Source organism: Vigna unguiculata, chromosome 11, assembly GCF_037176805.1.
Source record: "Vigna unguiculata cultivar grain cowpea cultivar isolate G323 ecotype 2 chromosome 11, ASM3717680v1, whole genome shotgun sequence".
NCBI lineage: Eukaryota > Viridiplantae > Streptophyta > Magnoliopsida > Fabales > Fabaceae > Vigna > Vigna unguiculata.
Window position 1 is genome coordinate 16,357,768 of NC_140802.1, and position 18,666 is coordinate 16,376,433.

The 18,666-nt window shown below is 35.3% G+C and overlaps 2 protein-coding genes across 2 annotated transcripts; both read right to left on the minus strand.

Moving 5' to 3' along the window:
• Positions 1-12,174: 12,174 nt before the first annotated feature.
• LOC146881576 (uncharacterized) lies at positions 12,175-14,265 on the minus strand. Its single transcript, XM_085669245.1, has 4 exons — positions 14,206-14,265; positions 13,327-13,506; positions 12,714-13,004; positions 12,175-12,588 (listed from the first exon to the last, which is right to left on the minus strand). Exons 1-4 carry the CDS (start codon positions 14,263-14,265, stop codon positions 12,175-12,177), a joined length of 945 nt encoding a protein of 314 aa, XP_085525371.1.
• A 448-nt stretch (positions 14,266-14,713) lies between these two features.
• LOC114170203 (uncharacterized) lies at positions 14,714-15,406 on the minus strand. The gene has a single exon (XM_028055689.1). The coding sequence runs from the start codon at positions 15,404-15,406 to the stop codon at positions 14,714-14,716; it is 693 nt and encodes a 230-aa protein (XP_027911490.1).
• Positions 15,407-18,666: the final 3,260 nt, after the last annotated feature.

Below are 18,666 nucleotides of genomic sequence, written 5' to 3' on the forward strand. Positions count from 1 at the left end.
TACGAGTCGTCTTAACTTGCATCCTGGCATGACTAAGATGTACCAAGATCTCAAGGAGACCTTTTGGTGGCAGGGTATGAAGAAGGATGTGGCATAGTTTGTATCCACTTGTTTGACTTGTCAAAAGGCGAAGATTGAGCATTAGAGGCCCGGTGGAACGCTGCATCGTTTAGATATACCGGTGTGAAAATGGGATAACATAGTTATGGATTTTGTTATCCATTTGCCACGAACCTTGACATGTGATGATGCGATCTGGGTTGTGGTGGATCGATTAACCAAGAGTGCTCACTACTTTGCAGTGAATCTGAGGATTTCTATGGCCAAGCTGACTCAACTCTACCTCAAGGAGATAGTGAGACTACATAGGGTGCCTAGTAGCATAGTGTCTGATAGAGACTCACTGTTAACCTCTAGGTTCTGGCAGACACTGCAAGATACTTTGGGAAGCAGGTTGAGGATGAGTTCTGCTTATCATCCTCAAACATATGGGCAGTCTGAGAGTGATTTAGTCCTTGTAGGACTTGTTGAGAACGTGCATCTTGGATCATCTCGACAGTTGGGATGAAGTGTTACCGTTGGTGGAGTTCACCTACATCAACAACTACCAGGCAAGTATAGGGATGGCACCTTATGAAGCCTTATATGGGAGGAGATGTCAAACTCCATTGTGTTGGTATCAGGATGGGGAATCAGTTTTGGTTGGGCCAAAGTTGTTACAAGAAACCATAAAGAAGGTGCAATTAGTGAGAGATAGGCTGCATGCATCGTAAAGTAGGCAGAAAGCTTATGCTGATCGGAGAAGGAGACCCTTTGAGTTCGCGGCTAGGTATCATGTGTTCTTGAGGGTAATTTGAACCATTGGTGTGGGAAGGGTTATCTGCTCAACGAAGCTTTCTCCTAAGTTCTTGAGTCCGTACCAGATCTTGAAAAGGATTGGGCCTGTGGCTTACTAGATTGCTTTACCTCCTCAGTTGGCTAATCTTCATTCGGTGTTCCATGTCTCCTAGTTGAGGATATATGTGTTTGACCCGTCTCATGTATTGGAGGTTGAGAATATGCAAGTTAGGGAGGATCTCACAATGCAGGTACAACCAGTGGGCTTAGAGGATCGCTAAGTTAAGGAGCTAAAGGGAAAAAGTGTCAATCTTGTCAAATTCATCTAGGACCGGAGGACAAGTGACTCTACATGGGAGTTAGAGGAGCACATGAGGAAGTCATATCCGCATCTTTTCTGGTAAGTCTTAATTTTTGATTTCGAAAATTTTTGTTGTTGGGAAATTATAAGCCCCATTTTTTCTGGTCTAAAGAGGTTTGGACCTAGCCTTTTCATGGGCCCAAGAAAAGCCCATTAGAGGACCTCTAGAACACCCTACTCAGCCCCACTCACTCCCATTTTGTAGTTTTTCCAGAACTGTTTCTCTCCCTCAATCTCTCTTTTCTCCAACAGAGCTCTGCTAGGGTTTTGAGCAAGCTTTCCCTACGAGCTAGTCATGAGTTCCTCCATATAAATAAACTCATCAGCCTCTGTTTATCTTCGTCTTTTAGCTCATAAGTTTTGGTTTCACCTAAATCTCTGCCTTGGTATCATTTTCGTTCCCCGTATACTTTTGTTTTCAGCTTCCTAAGCTGCTCTGGTTACTGGTGCTCCTCTTCTAAGAGTCTTATTCGTAGTTTCTAGCCAAAAAGGTAAGGGACGCTAGGGTTTTCACGTTTTTGTAGTATGTTGGTTGCTTTTGTGTCTATTTCATGTTAAAAAATGCTTGATTGATGTTTGAGCTTGTATGAGATAGAACTTGATGTTGTGTTGGGTTGATTTTTCTGACTTACATGTATGAATAGGAGCAGGAACTGATATATTCGCCCATATGAGCTCGTCTCGCCTAGGAGAGAATAACATTAGCTCACCCTAGTTTCTGCTTGAGCTCTCGTCCAAGCACAAAGCTTTCCTTTTGAGCGGTGAATCATCTTGCTCAGCCGAGAGGGTCTCGCCTAAGGGAGAATTCGTGGAAACTTGGTGGGTGCTCTATTTGAGTTGTCGCTTAGGCGGGAGATCTCAACTTCGAGCGATGAGCAAACTTGCCCAAGCGAGGAGGTGTCGCCCAAGCAAGAACTCGCAGAGCCTCCCTATGGTTCCTGGTGGCAGTCTCGCCCAAGCGAGAGCCTATAGCTTGAGAGAAAGGCTTTTTTCGCTTGAGCGAGGGCCCATGGCTTGAGCGAGACTAGTGCAAGAACGTGTTGTTCTCTTACATGTTTTTGGTTGATTGGTTGTATGATTGATTGGATTACCCTATTTAAAGCATGACGTATGTGAATATGCATGTATTACTTTATTCTATGAATTGAAATTGGTATGCTGGCATGAGTAAAACATGGATTTGTGGGTGGTTGGTTGAGAATTGGCGTATGAGATAACATGTGGAATATGGTGTGAGAACATGGATGTGACATGGGTTAGACGTAATTCCATGAATCTCTTAGTGAGATTTGATGGTGGTTTGTAGTGTATATAATTAGATAAAGATTCAAGAAAGGATTGCATCCCTAGACTCTAAAGAATTAGTTAGTCTCACGTAGAGTAGATTGATTCAAGTGGTAAGAGTAGCGGGAGGCCCAAGTCTTTAGTAAGATAATGGCCTTAGATGTCTGAAGGCTAACCTTGTGTGTGATAGGGTGAAACCCATTGGCAATGGCTCTGTAGAGTAGTAGAGGCCACACAAGTGCAAGCATCCAGTGAATCCGATCTCATTATACGTATCCGAATAATTGAGTCTTAGAGTCCTGCAGAGTATTTGAATTGAATTTGTGTGCTGAAAGATTGATTTAATTGGGATTTCCCATAATTGTGTTTATTGAGCATCAGATACAAAAACATGTTAAAAATAGCTTTTTAGTTGCATAAATGTTCTTTGGATATTTTGAGGTGTGTTAGTGCAGCTGCAGCGAAGTTGAGCTCATGGAGGTGTGGAAATAAATTGCTTAAAGCTTCATGACACCTTAAAGATAAATCTAAGATTAGGAAATTACCAAAATCACAAAAATCCAAGCTAAGCATTCCATGAAGACGACAAGAAAAGCTTGAAAAAGTGAAGAAGTTTGGCTAAGCCAAGAAGAGAGCAACAAAAAATTGGACCTTGCGGTTTTCTTTATCCTTATGATATAAGATAATTTGGGAAAAATATATCTTAGATATTTTATTTGATATTTTTAAATAATTATCTTATTTAATTATATCATAAAATATTAAAAGATAATAACTACCAAATCTTTTTAAATATGACAAGATCTTCTTGAATATTTTTAGTTCCACAAGAAACAAATATATCTTGAAGATATTGAATTATTTAGAAGATAATTTAAGGAGATTGCAAAGGGTTGATTTGGAAAATTAATACAAATACTAATTGGTGATAATTTATCATATATCTTTAATTAATTAATTAATTATATTATATTAGATATTGATATTATCAACCAATTATATTTGTCAAATAGTCTATATCTCTCCAAATATATTTAAATATTTATCTTTATCTTTATTTTAAAAGATATTTGAGAGATTTTAGCAACAGAAAAGCCCAGTTCAATTCCTATATAAAGACACCAAGGGAGAAGCATAAAGAACAAGCTCGAGACTTCGAAGTTTAGGAACCCTTAGGGGGGGCCTAATTTCGTTTCCTTTCTCTCTATTCTTCTTCTATTTTGTATTTCATGGAGTGCTAAACTTCTTGGGTTGATTCCATTATAATTTCTTAATTGGATTCTAAGGTTAGATCAATTAATTTGTTTGTTCTTTTGGTTATTGTTGAGATTTGTTTTCATCTATGTCTTTTGGTTCTTAATTTAGTGAAAATAATGATTTTTACATTGTAGCAAGTTAGCACGGTGTTAAATCTACATAACATTACAATTGTATGAGTCCAAGGGTTTTAAAATTTTAATTGAGAAGTTACTTTGATTAATTTTAGAAACTTTCATATGATTGCTTGAGTTTTTGCTAATAATTGAGAAGTTACTTTGATTAAAGGTGAAAACTTAGATTAGAATTAATCAAGAAGTTACTTTGGTTAATTAGCTTTTTACTAGATATAAGAGGTAAAAGAATGGACATGATTATGATTAGTAATATTTAAGTGAGAAGTTACTTTGGTTAAATTTACTAAGATTAATCTACAAAGTTCTTGCTTTTGATTGAGAAGTTACTTTGGTTGAAAGTAAGGACGCCAACAAATTAATTGAGAAGTTTCATTGAAAGTAAGGATTCATCAAATTAATCAATGTAACTTCTTAATTAATTTGTTGGCGTCCTTACATTGTTATTTTTTCTGTGATGATTGTGACAAGAATAATATTTTATCAAAATCATTAACTTTCAACCTTGTATTATACATGAATATAAGTTTATGAACATATAATTTGGATTTAAATAAGTATTTTATTTTTATAAAATTGGATAATAGTATTTTACAATTTTTATATTGGAAATGCATTTAAGTTATTTGCATACTCTCTCGATGAACTTAAAATATTTCATTGTACATGAAAAACATAATTTTCTTACAAACTTATAATAAACTTAACAACGGACTAAAAATATCTTTATATATATATATATATATATATATATATATATTTTGATGAATATTGACCAAAAGTTTTGAAGGGACTAAAATAATATAATTCTTTTATCATATTATATTAGATCATTAGTATAATGTTTTAAAAAATTATTCGTCCAATTGAACAATTAGATCATTAGATTGGATGATTCGTTTAATGTTGTGAAAGAGTAGAATCTATATTCTTTTCATCTTCACGAATAACTTCCTTTTATCACTATTAACCAATGTATCTATTCTTTTATTCTTCATCAATATATATTTTTTAAATAATATTAAAAAGTAATTTATCATAATCTAATAAAAAACTAAGAGACGTAATTATTAAATTAAAAATATATCATAATCAAGTCACAACTAAAAATCAGTTATGAAAAAACATATAATGGATTATTTTTTCTTCTATATTCATAAAAAATAAATATACAAAAGAAGGCCGATGAGATAAAAAAATAATGTTAACTATTAAATTAATATTTGATTATCTAGTAAGATAAGAGATAGTTACCTTTTTAGTCAAGTCACAATTAAAAATCGATTATGAAAAAACACATAATGCATTATGTTTTTCTTCTATATTCATAAATATAAATATACAAAAGGAGAGTTACTTTTTCTCTTCAAAAAAGGGAGAGGACAAATGAGAAATGAGAGAAAAATGAGTTTGTGTCTAATTTCTTTTATTTTTCTTCAAAAACAAAAAAGGAAATATATGAGAGTGAGAGATAAGTACAATTTATGTTAAACTAAGAAGACAATGAGAAAGAAAATAAAAAATATCTTAATAAATATTTGGTTTAATTACTCTTTTGGTTCCAGTTTTCATCCAAAAAATGTTAAATTGGTCCTCTAGTTTTTTTAAGTCTCAATTTAATTCCGATTTATAAAATACTAATGCAATTTTGTCCTTTTCATTAAATTTCTTGAAATAGATCAATGATTTTTCATTAAAATTGAAGTTGTTAATAGAGATGGCAAATAAACCCGTGCCCGTGGGTATTGTCCGAACCAATCCCTGTTTTGACGGGGATCCTCGCATTGATTCAGTATGGGTATGGGAAATCCCCGACTTTTTCAATTGGGTATGGGGATGAGTATGGGGATGTACTTATCTCCACCATAATACCTGTCTGATGAGTGCGTATTTTTGTCCTCATTAAATGTTTAATTCTAGGTATTTAATTGAATTTGTGTGCTTAAAGAGTGATTTAATTGACAATTCTGATAATTAGACTATTTGAGCTTATGTGATAAAAATGTCTTAAAAAGTTATTTTTAGCTGCATAAATTATTTTTGGATATTTTAACGTAGTTGAAGTTAAGATTAAGCTCCTTTAAGGTGGAAAAATAAATTGATTGAAGTTACAAACCACCTTTAAATAAGGCTGAAATTAGCAAGTTCTGTAAAAATCACTTTTGCACCCCATACATTACTTATACACTCCCCTCTTTCCAAATGGGCTATAGAAAATGCCATGTGGCAATCCCTAACTTTCAAATCTGTCCAACCATATGTTGACACATATCATGATCCAGCAACACAAAATTCAGCCAACCAAATGGTGCCACGTCATCATCTTCATCTCCCCTATGAGAAACCCTAATTTCTCCTCTTACACCAAGGAGCCGCTGACAGCCTCCCACCTTGCCAGAAACGGAAACCGCTGAAACATCAACGAACCAGATTCGCACACACTATTCATCACAACACCCATGGCAGCCCGCTGGCAATAAATTGCAAAACCATCACTCGTGAGCACGCAGCACCGCATCACAGCGACATCAATCTAGATCGTGCAAACACCACCACACAAAATTGCTGCAAGTTCAACCACCATGGATGGAACTTCGTTCACGCTCCAACAGAACAATGGATTCCCTCTACACCACACCTGAACCACCGCGAGAACTCCATGTTCATGCATGTGCATAAAAACTCAACGTGAAACCCTAACGTTGGAAGGCACCTGCAGGTTTACACATAAGCCTCCGCGCTGCCACCATTCTCGAGCAACACCACTCACCTACGGGAGTCCGATCGGCCAACATTGCAGCAGCAACTATCGTCGAAAACCTGTAAAACATGGTGGAGGAGTGGAAGACGAAACCCTAATGGAGGCAGGAGAAGAAACCCTAATTCTAGAGAGAGAAGATCTCTCACGTGTTAGTCTGTCATTGCACAATCAACGGGTCAAAGCAGTCAACTTTAGGAGATTCTGGTCCAAGACTAGTCAAACTATAGGGGTTTAAGTGGAAATATTCATCTTTTTGGATTTCCCAGCAAATTTGGACTATAGGATTGAAAATGGCTTATTTAGAAAATTAATGTAAATATTACTTGGTGATAATTTATCAGATATCTTTAAATAATTTATTTATTTAATTATATCATAAATTATTAACCAACTATATTTGCCAAATATTTTTAAAACTGACTATCTCTCCAAATATTTTTAAATATTCATAATCAATATGAAGATAAATAATATTTATCTTTATCTTAATTTTAAAAGATATTTGAGAGGTTTTAACAATCGAAAAGCCCAGTCCAAGTCCTATATAAAGAGACCAAGGTGAGGTAGAAAAAAAAAAGCTTGGGACTTTGGAGTTTAGGAACCCTTAAGGGGGGACCTAATTTCGTTTCCTTTTTCTCTCCATTCTTCTATTATGTTTATTTTATTTTGCATTCCATGGAAGGATAAACTTCTTGAGTTGATTCCATTGTAATTTCATTATGGATTCTAAGGTTATAATGAAATAATTTCTTTGTTCATTTTATTATTGTTGAGGTTTTAATTCATCTTTGTCTTTTATCTTTGGATCACGTAAAAAGTAATAATTTAATTGAGACTTTACTTTGATTTTATTTAGAAACTTTCATGTGATTAAATATGTTTTTACCAATAATTGAGACTTTACTTTGATTAAAGGTATTTACTCTAACTAAAATTAATCGAGACTTTACTTTGATTAATTAAGCTTTTTATTTGGTGAGGAGATAAAAGAATAGACATGACTAGGCATAGTAAAATTTGATTGAGACTGTACTTTGGTTGAATTTATTGTGGATAATCTAAAAGTTCTCACTTTTAATTGAGACTGTACTTTGGAAAAAGTAAGAACGCCAACAAATTAATTGAAACTTTACATTGATTAATTTGCAAATCTACAACAATAATTAATTGAGCAATAATCTTTAGATAATCGATGATGGATCTATTTTGAAAAAACAATGAAATCAATCTATTTTCTTTACTATTGCTTTTATCTCTTTTTATCTTTTCTACTTCTTTCTTTGTTTATCTTAATCCTTTTATATTTTTATTATTTTATTTGACTAACTCTTTTGTATAGATTTTATAAGAACTAATTTGTTAAAATACAATTCCGTGTTCGTTGGGAGACGACTTAGGGTTAACTTTACCCTTTCTATTTCCTTAACTACTATCTTAGCAATACTGAAGTTGCTATAGTTTAGTAGATTTAATTTGATCGCGTCAACGACAGCGTTATCCCGTCCCCGCCATATCTCTGTCCCGTTTAAATTATTAAAATTATCATAATTAATTAAGTAACCATATATACTTTCTATTTTTTTATTTTTTCTAATTATTTGGTTTGTCATGAAACTCATTTGCATCTCCAATATATTTTTCATGTTATCATAACCTTTATATAATTATGTTAAAATGATGTATGTCAATTAAAAAAATTTATATCTCACATTTGAAAATTTCTATTATTATTTTTATTTATTGTATATTTTTCTTTCACATGAGAATGCTTAATACTCTCAATTTAAGTGATTAATAGCATAGACCTTTCATTTACTAGGTAATATAAAAAAACTATTTAGTTATTATTATTTTTTCATTTGAAGAACTCTTTTGTTTCTCTAAAACAATTTTTGTTATTTCTCAACTATTAAGTATATATGTTGATATTTGCAAAGTTTTCTTAGATATCTAAGGTATTTTTCATTTTATCATACCCTCAATTATACTTTTGTTTTCCTTTATGCGATTTGTTTCAATAGTTTGTCAAATTGTTTATAAGACAAACATTTGTTAATTTCTTAATATTTTTATTTGTTGTTTATTTTCATCATGTAGAATACTATTTTTAATATATTTAATCTAATTATTTTTTATTTTCTAACTCATTATTAATCATACTGTAATTTTTTCACTATAATTGTATAAATAACTTTTATTTACTACTATATAAAAATTTAATGTAATTTCCATGAATTTTTTTTATCACCATCCAACATATATTGAGTTCAAAACATACAAGATTTATGTTAAAATTTTATTATTATGTTTATTATTTGTTCTTTGCGTCATTTTTATCAAGTGATGTATTGTAACTTTTATTAGTTTATAAAAAAAGAGATTCATTAGAATTTAAAAAATTGAAGAAAACAAACATTTAAACAATATTTTAATTTGAATATTTTTTTTCCTTTTATATTTTTTTAAAAATATTTTTAAATTTTATCAACTAGATTTCATCAATGTTTGCAAATTTAACAAAATGTTTTAGTTCTCATGAAATTTTATTTGGTATTCTAATCTAAAATGTAAACAATTATAATTTATTTCAAAGTATTTGATATCGAAGAAACAACCATCCTCCCAATATTGAATATTTAATAATATTATGTTTCCTTTACTGTAATTTTTTATCATTTTAAAAAAATTAAATAAAATTAATAATGAAGTAGTAAGAAAATGGGTACAGATATGGGTACGAGATATTACCTGTTACATGGTGGTGATGGGGATGAGACAAAAGTTTGATATCCGTTGGATTTGGGTATGGGATGGGGATGAATTTTTTCTACGGGGATGGGTGTGTGATAGAGAAACTCGTCCCTGCCTCGCCGCATTGCCATTCATAGTTGTAAATAATGATGATTTGTTTTGTTGGTGTAATTAACATAATCCTAGTGTCAATTTTGATGAAATTCTTGATCTACTTCAATAAATTCAACAAAAAGCACAAAATTGCATCAAATTTTTCAAAAGTCTGGACCAAATTATGATTTGTTCCTGTAGAGAACAAATAAGATGAGTTAGGCACAAGCGTCACCTTACCATGTAGTCCGCTATCTCCTCAATTGGCCTCCTCCTGGTTGGTACATGTCAGCTTGGACCCAGGAGGGGTTACCTGCAGAAGAGACTCCGAAGCTCAAGTAAGTCAAAGCTCTCAGAAGGTCAAATTAGTGATTAATGAAGTAATGAATGCGTACCTTTAATTACTGGGGTCCACGTGTATTTATAGAGCATTAATCATCTTTGGTTATGTCATGGGCCGGGACCTGGCTTGGGCTCTAGTTTGGGCTGTAAGTGGGCCTGGGCCCTAACCCAGGCCCTTAGGAAGACCTACTGAACGCTAGGGGGCTTGGATTTTATTAAGTATATTTGGAGTAGCCGGCCTAGGCCGATTACTTTTGTTGGTGATTTACATTGGTCATGTGTCGTCTTGTTCATGTTGTCTCTCTAGACGTTCAGGTTATTGGTTTAGGCTGGTAAGGCTCAGGCCAACTCAGCCTTGGTTGATTACTTGACTGCTTTGGCATATATGTATCGTTTTATTACTATTTGGTCGAGTTGGCCAGGTGTGGTACATGATTAAAAAAATTGGAGGACCAACTTGACACTTTTGAACCAAACTAGCAGCAAAAAAATTAATTAAACCTAAATATTTTTACTCTATGTTATATTTAATTTTATGTTTTATTATCTATTATCATGTTAAATGTGTTGCTCTATGAAAGAAAGAAAAAATAACAATTTAATTCCCACTAATTTCTAAAATATAACAATTAAAAAAAATCAATAATATTTGGGGAACCATGATCCTCCCTACTCCTACCATGATTCCCATGACCTCCTTGTGCCTATCGTTATCCGCCAATATTTGTAACATCACGACCGGATATTACAGATTTAAATAATAAAAATAAGTAAATAATAAATGTTGTCCATTTAATAAATGTCATTTTCCAAAAATGTGGAAAATTTAAAACTTTATTGCATTTATAAGGTATCTCAAATTAATTCAACTTATAAACTTAATTATAAGCCTCACCAGATCCATGCTCCATCTCTAAGCCTCACCAGATCCACCTGCAACATCATTTGCTCACGTGTACCGCGTACACGATCGTTGCCAAACACAAGCAGATAGGGTGACCTAACAATAAAATAAGCATATATACAATCATATACATATATCACAACCACACCAAAGGAAATTCATCCTTTTATTCCATAACACATGGCCCCTACCATGTCAACCGTGTTCGACGTCTTCTAGTGAGTACCTCAAGATGTCTTGCTGCCACACCTATCAGCCACAACTAATAGAGCATGTGCGGGAAACCATGATATGGATCACACACCGTAACGCTAGGTGGAGTTCCCAATACGAATAACATTTGTAATGTCCCAAGACGCTAAGAGCCTCTGCACACATTGAGTTTGCATCTATCGCCTGACGGAACTAATTCTGCCGCCATGCGCCACGTTTCCCAGGCTTCTCTGATTTCCTTGTTGTCGCCTAGCGATTCGTACCTCACCGCCAGGCGCTATACCAATACAATGAGGTTTCTGGTTTTAAATGACTCAGTGCTTTTTCCCCCTTTCTAACCTTTTTTCCCTTCAACACTAGCTTGCTAACTTGAGTACTACAGTCGTACATTACAACCCATAATTCTTATTCACCTCACCACAGATTAGTTATGAATTATGATCTACTCCAATATGCTAGCGGATGATGACTTGATACAATGGAGACATATTACACCTGTTTAAACCTGAATTACTAAGTATCCATTTCTTAGTCATTAGTATCCTGTCATATACTAGAACCTCTGCCCCATGTCTTTGACTTCAGAAGGTCTCTCTCTCACTTGTTTTTGCCCTTAATTCCCCACATCAATTCCACTTTTAATTGGTTACATGGCTAAAACGAAAATTATCATTATTCCCACTTAATTCTAATTGAATTAGTGTTTTAGGATAGTTTTCCAGCCCCCCCTTGGCTGTTAGGGTTTCTTTGCCCTTTCACCTTCATGCCAAAAAAGAATTTTGGCAAAAAGAAGTTTAGTTTTGGATTTACCAAGATTCGAACCCATAACCATGTCAATGTCATATCATTGCACAACCATTCATCCAATTTATGTTTCGTGATAATTCCTATAAATTCTAGGACTACATTATCACTCATCATGTTCATGCATATCATTAAAAATAATAATAAATTAAATAGCACATAAATGGCATATTTAGGACTTGAACCAAAGTCCTCTTAACACACCCAAGTACTCTCAACCATTTGAGTTAGTACTTTTCCACGTCACATCAGTCAATAATTAATGCCATAAAGGCTCCCACTGCCCGCATTTATTAATTAATTATCAATTTAATTAATTAATTTTCACGGGTCTTACATTTCCCCCATCTTAAAAATTTTCGTCCTCGAAAATAGGACTTACTCGGAAATAGGTGAGGATAAGACTTCCTCATGAGATCCTCCATCTCCCATGTCATCTCCTGTGTTGCCTCGTCCCATAGGACTTCATAGTTTGGATCTCTTTCCCTCTGAGTTGTTTTACTTGAGAATCCACGATTCTCACTTGTCCAACTCCAATGGTCAGATCCTCGCGCACTTGGACATCATCTTGCTCTAGTACATGTGTAGGATCTACAATGTACTTCCCTAGCTGTGATAAGAGGAATACATTGTGCAAGTTTGCCATATGAGGTGGCAAAGCAATCTCGTACGTCGTTGGTGCAATCCTCCTTGTGATCTGGTACGACTCGATGAATCTAGGACTCAACTTTCTCAACTTGAGAGCTCTCCCAATACCGGCTGTAGATGTAACTCTAAGGAATACATGATCACCTGCCTCGAACTCAAGTGGCCTCCTCCTCTTATTTGCATAAGATTTATGCCTTCTCTGAATTGCACACATTCTATCCTATATCACCTTCACTTTCTCAGTGGTCTACTGTAAGAATCCTGGCCCAAGCACCATTGACTCTCCATCCTGCATCAAACACAATTGTGTCTTGCATCTCTTACCATACAAAGCCTCGTATGGTGCCATCCCAATGTTCTAGTGGTAATTGTTATTATACGTGAACTCCACCAGTGGAAGCATGTCACTCCAAGTGCCCAGGTGATCCAACACACAAGTCCTCTAATGAATGTATGGTTCTCTCCAACTGACCATCTATTTGAGGGTGATAAGCTGAGCTCATTCTTAACTATGTGCCCAGTGCTGTCTGCAGCGATTGCTAGAACTGCGGTGTGAATCAAGGATCTTTGTCTGATACAATGCTCGCTGGTACCCCATGTAGTCTGACCATTTCTCTGACATACAACTATGCCAATTTTTCCATGGACATCTTCTGGTCAATTGGGAAGAAGTGTGCACATTTCGTCAGTCTGTCTGCAATAACCCAGATCGAGTCATGTCCCCTCACAAACCTCGGCAGATGTGTAACATAATCCATGGAAATGTTGTCCCATTTCCACTAAGGGATATCTAGAAGCTCCAACGCACCACCTAGTCTCTAGTGTTTAATCTTCGCCTTTTGACATACTAGACACGATGCCACACAATCCGCTACATCTGTCTTCATACATGTCCACTAAAAGGCTGCTTTCAGATCTTTATACATCTTAATCATACCTGGGTATATGCTAAGACGACTTTTATGCCCTCCTCCATGAGCATCTTCCTTAGTACATGCTTTCTAGGCACACAAACCCTCTCTCTGAACCGCAGGATGCCATCTTTGCCCATCCTAAAGTCATTTCCTTTATCAATGTCTAACCATCCAATGATTTGTTGCAGCTCCTGATCATTTCCCTACTCCACCCGAATCTCGTCCAAGAACTCATTAGTGATTCTCAGCATGTTGCACCTTATATGACCTGCATCCATATTTAGTCCCAAGTTCATATCACGTAGCTTCTCAATAAGAATTGTAGTTCCTTCATCATCATGGTAGACAAATGAACTCTCTTTATGCTCAGTGTGTCTGCTACGACATTGGCTTTACTAAGGTGCTACAACAGCTTGAGGTTATAGTCTTTCAAGTATTCCATCCAATGCCTCTGTCTCATATTCAGTTCCTGATGATCAAATAAGTATTTTAAACTCTCATGATCGTTGAACACTTGGAACTGAGAACCATACAAGTAATGCCTCCAAGTCTTGAGGGCAAATACGACTGCAACTAAGTCTAGGTCATGCGTCAAATAATTTTTCCCATGCACTTTCAGCTGTCTCGACGCATAAGCTATTGGTCTTTTATCCTGCATCAACACATAACCTAAACCCTGATATGAAGCGTCACAATACAACTCAAACGTCTTGGTCGTGTCTGGAATGACTAACACTGGTGATTCATCAACCTCCTCTTCATATCCTCGAAGTAAGCTTGCACTCATCCGTCCAAGAGAAAGGCTGGTCCTTTTTGGTGAGCTGTGTCAATGGCTGCAACATCTTGGAGAATCCTTCTAGAAATCGTCGATAATAGCCGGCTAAACCTGTAAAACTTCTCACCTCTATGACTGTTTGTGGCCTCTCCCACTTCACCATTGTCTCAATCTTAGCCGGGTCCATTGCTATTCCTTGAGATGATATTACATGACCCAAGAATTGCACTTCATCCAACTATAATTCACACTTTGATAGCTTCCCATAGAACTTATGCTCTTTGAGAATTGCCAGCACCACTCTCATATGATCTTCGTGATCTTCCCGACTCTTAGAATCTATTAGTATGTCGTCAATGAATACAATGACGAACTAATCTATATACGGTCAGAAGATTTTGTTCATGTAGTCCATGAAGATTGCAGGAGCATTTGTCACCCCAAATGGAATCACCACATATTCGTAGTGTATCGTGACCTGAAAGTTGTCTTCTATACATCCTCAGGTTTGACTAAGATCTGATGATATCCAGATCTCAAGTGAATCTTTGAAAACATCCCTGCTCCCCTCAATTGATCCAACAAGTCATCAATCCTCGATAGTGAATATTATTCTTGATAGTCAACTTGTTCAACTACCGATAGTCAACACAAAGTCGAGAACTGCCGTCCTTCTTCTTCACCAATAATATAGGTGCTCCCCAAGGCGATGCACTCGGTCGAATGAATTTCTTCTCAAATAGGTTCTCAATCTGCTTTTTCAACTCAGCTAATTTTGTTGGTGCCATCCTGTATGGTGCCATTGAGACTGTGCCAGCTCTAGGGATGAAATCAATAGTGAAATCTACATCCCTACTTGGTGGTAGTTCTTGAATTTTGTCTGGAAACACATCAGCATACTCGTCCACCACCGGTATGCTTCTAATCTGCTTAGTTGTACTCTTCTTCTCCCCTTGAGCCACTATTACGTAACAAGTAACTCCAGCTTCTATTTCCTTCATTGCCTTCTGAGCTGAGATCAACTCCAGTCTTACTGTCTCTGGGAATACCACACTACGCCATTTATAATCAATAATAATGTGGTTACTGGACAACCAGTCCATCCCTAGAATCACGTCGAGACCCTCTATCGGCAAGCAAATAAGATTCACCTTGAACTTGCGGCCTGACACTTCTATAAGGCATCCCACACAAACATAGTTGGTGGATACCTCGCTAGATGTCGGCGTCGCGACTATTAACTCGCACCCTAGCTCTCGCATCACAAGTCTAAGCCTCCTCAAACATTCATTGGATACGAATGAATGGGTAGCTCCTAAGTCAAACATCGTGATTAAACAATAAACAAGTAGTGATAAAGGATTGATCCCTACCAAGGATGATGGCCCATCACACATGATTAGAAGAAAGGGAGTTCCTTGATCCCTTTCTTTGCTTTTATTTTCTTTACATTAAAATTCCATTAAGTTGGCTTGGTTGACTACTTTTAAGTTGACTTATTGATCTTGACTTACATCTTTATCATTCCTTTCCTTTCCATTTTATGCTTTCTTCTTCCTTTGTGTGTGTGACTTAGGTTTTACTCCTTTTATGTTTTATCCACTCTTATTTGTTTTAAATCAATCCACTCTTCTCTTCTCTAGAACCTTGGAAAGGAACCTTCACATCTAGATAGCTTGCTATCTTAATGTCCAGTGGGGATTTCCTTGGTTTTCTTAATCAATCATCACCATATTCATTAATCTTCTGAAAGGAATAAGATAAACCTACATCATTTGGTATTTATAGCTTTGGTTGTCCTTGAATATGGTGTTTTCATGTTTTAACCTTATCTTGTGTAGCTATCTTTGAATGGTTCACATAAAAACAGTACTGGCAGCAACGTGTACGTTTTTGAAAAACATACTACAGTTAGCTTAGTGGTCCAAAAGTAACGTTCTTTATATCAAAAGAAAGCCCTTTAAGTCTAGTTTCCAATAAAAAAATGAACGCATTTGGAGTTCTGTGGAGAGAGTTATGGTCAAAGGAGTGATTAAAGGTCAAAGCTGTCGAGAATACGAAAAACAACATTTTCAGGTTATGTTGTGGCAATTTTGGCTTCAATTTTGTGACTCTTTTTGCTCCTAAATGTGCTTTGATAACATGTCTTTGGATGCTTAGTCATTGAGCTTCAAATCCATGAGTTTAAATGCATCATAGCTACATATTTGTGTTTTTTTGTATGTCATGTTGAATCTTTAAATGTATCTAACTTTTGCTTGAGTCATATGTCATATGTAACTTGAAGTTTTCTTATTCTTGTTATTCCAAGTATTTGAATATTGCATTCACTTTATGTCTTCGTTGATGTATGTTCCTTGAAATTGATTTTGACCTAAAATTTGAGGAATTAAGTGACCAAGCCACCCAAAAACACCTTTCTATCATCTTGTGAAACTAGTTTGTGAAAGAAGAAAAATTTTTGGTGCTCTTCTACTATGGGCCGAGAGCAACATTGCTCTTTGGTGAACAAAACTTGCAAAAATCACTAAGTGTTATGCTACTAGTTTTCATATTGGAGTGTTGGGTGATATTGGCTAATTAGTTTCATGGTTAAACTTGGTTATGATCTTTCTTGGTGTATGCATGATTTGGGACTTGGTAGTTCATGTTCAAGTATTTTCCATAGAGTCTTTAAACATGTCCTTTTCTTTTTTAGTCTTTAAAAAAAGTTTTGTCACATATAGTGTCTTTCCTTAGAGTTTAGCTTTCCTTGCTTTTGTGCTTTTGTTGTTTGTCTTTAGGTACTCCTTGTTTTGTCTTAGTAGTTTTCCCTTAAATTTCTTTGAGTGGTTTGCTAAAACCTTGAGTTTGTCTTTGAGAAGGTTTCAAAAAAGTATATCACTCCTTTTGGTGGATTTGAGTGTAGCCTTGCCTTGTTGCTTTGGGGGGAGGTGATTTAAACACTTGGGTGAATTTCTTTGGACCATACTTGGTGATAGAGACCATACCCCACTAAATTAAAACAAATAAAATTCAGTATATGAAAGTGAACCAAGTCATCTCCCAACGACCAATATTTTCGTCTAAAGCTTCAATTTTCAGATTCAAACACAACACAATAATACAAGGGGGTTTGGCATATTTAGATTGAAGAATTATGAACAGTTTTGCAAATGTTAATAGAACGATTTAAAATCAGTATTGACTCCTTGAATTTGAATGCAATTTTACTCATCACAAGTCACATAATTAAGGTTTTTGTCTCACCCAATCCACTCGTCCAGACCCACTAAGTGAGGGTTAAAAACGTGTTTCAATATGCAATTAAGCAATGCATACATCCATTCATCTGTGACAGTTAATCCAATTCATTAAGCATGAACAAAATCAACATGAACAACCAACCCAATCTGAAATTAAGCATTAACAGATTAAAAATAACCATTCACCATAAAATCAAGATGAAAGAGAGACAAAACATGAATTGAAAACAGAACCTCAAAGTTCAACTGCATCTCCTTCAAGTAGTCAATACATTAAATTAGAAAGCCATGAAATTCGAATTAGGCTTCACCATAAATTGTGATTCAACCATTCAAATTACTTCAAATTAGTGCAGAAAACTTAAAATGGTGCAGCAAATGAAAATAAGCAAAGAGAAACAGGGGATGAATGAAAACAACACTAAAAAATGTAAATGCTTCAATATAAATGTTACCCAAGGCGTATAAAACGTGAATACAAGCAATAGGTGTTGTCCATGACTCATAAAACGTCAAAAACGAGTGGAAAACGTGAAAAAATCAGCTTGTGCCTCCATGGGTCACCTTCCAAAGCTTAAAAACATAAAAAATGGAGGTTGGAGAGAATGGAGAAGAAGAAGAGTGCGACTACATGAAGGAGAAGACCTAAATTTCGTGGTCACATCAAATCTGCCACTCATATTTACAAAATTGCGATTATGAGATGTAGAATTAAAAAGATGCCACTACTGGGCCTCACATGTTGGCCCATTCACTCAGATGATGTGGAAATGACGTGGCAATGATGTGGTGACTCTCTTCAACTGAATATTAATGTCCAAGCTCCAAAATTTGCTTCACCCAAATACCTAAAAATAATTAAAAACGAAAATTAGGCCAAATAATGTGAAATTAGTCCAATTTCGAAACAGTGACCCAATAAAGTTCAACAGATGAAAACACACTAATAGGGCAAGGAAGAGTTACTCACCCAACCACTACTATAGTCACTCATGGAAGGGAAAAGCTGAAGAGAAACATGATAAATCTCCTTCTAAGTCTCACCAAGCACCATCAAGTAAAAATAAGTCACCAACTGGTCACACTTACCATTCCACTTCTCAAAGATCAAGTTCCATTAAATGTTTTAAATGATTAGGATATAAACACATTGCTTTGAATTGCCCAATCAAGAGGACAATGATCTTAAAGAAGAGTGATGATGAGAGTGAACATTTTTCTTCCCCTTCCCCCTAAAGTACTTCTTCCCACACTTCTTCTTCTTCAATTGAAAGGACTAAGCCCCTTGAAAGTGGATTATTAATGGTAAGGCACCAACTAGGGCAAGTTCCCAAAGAACTTGA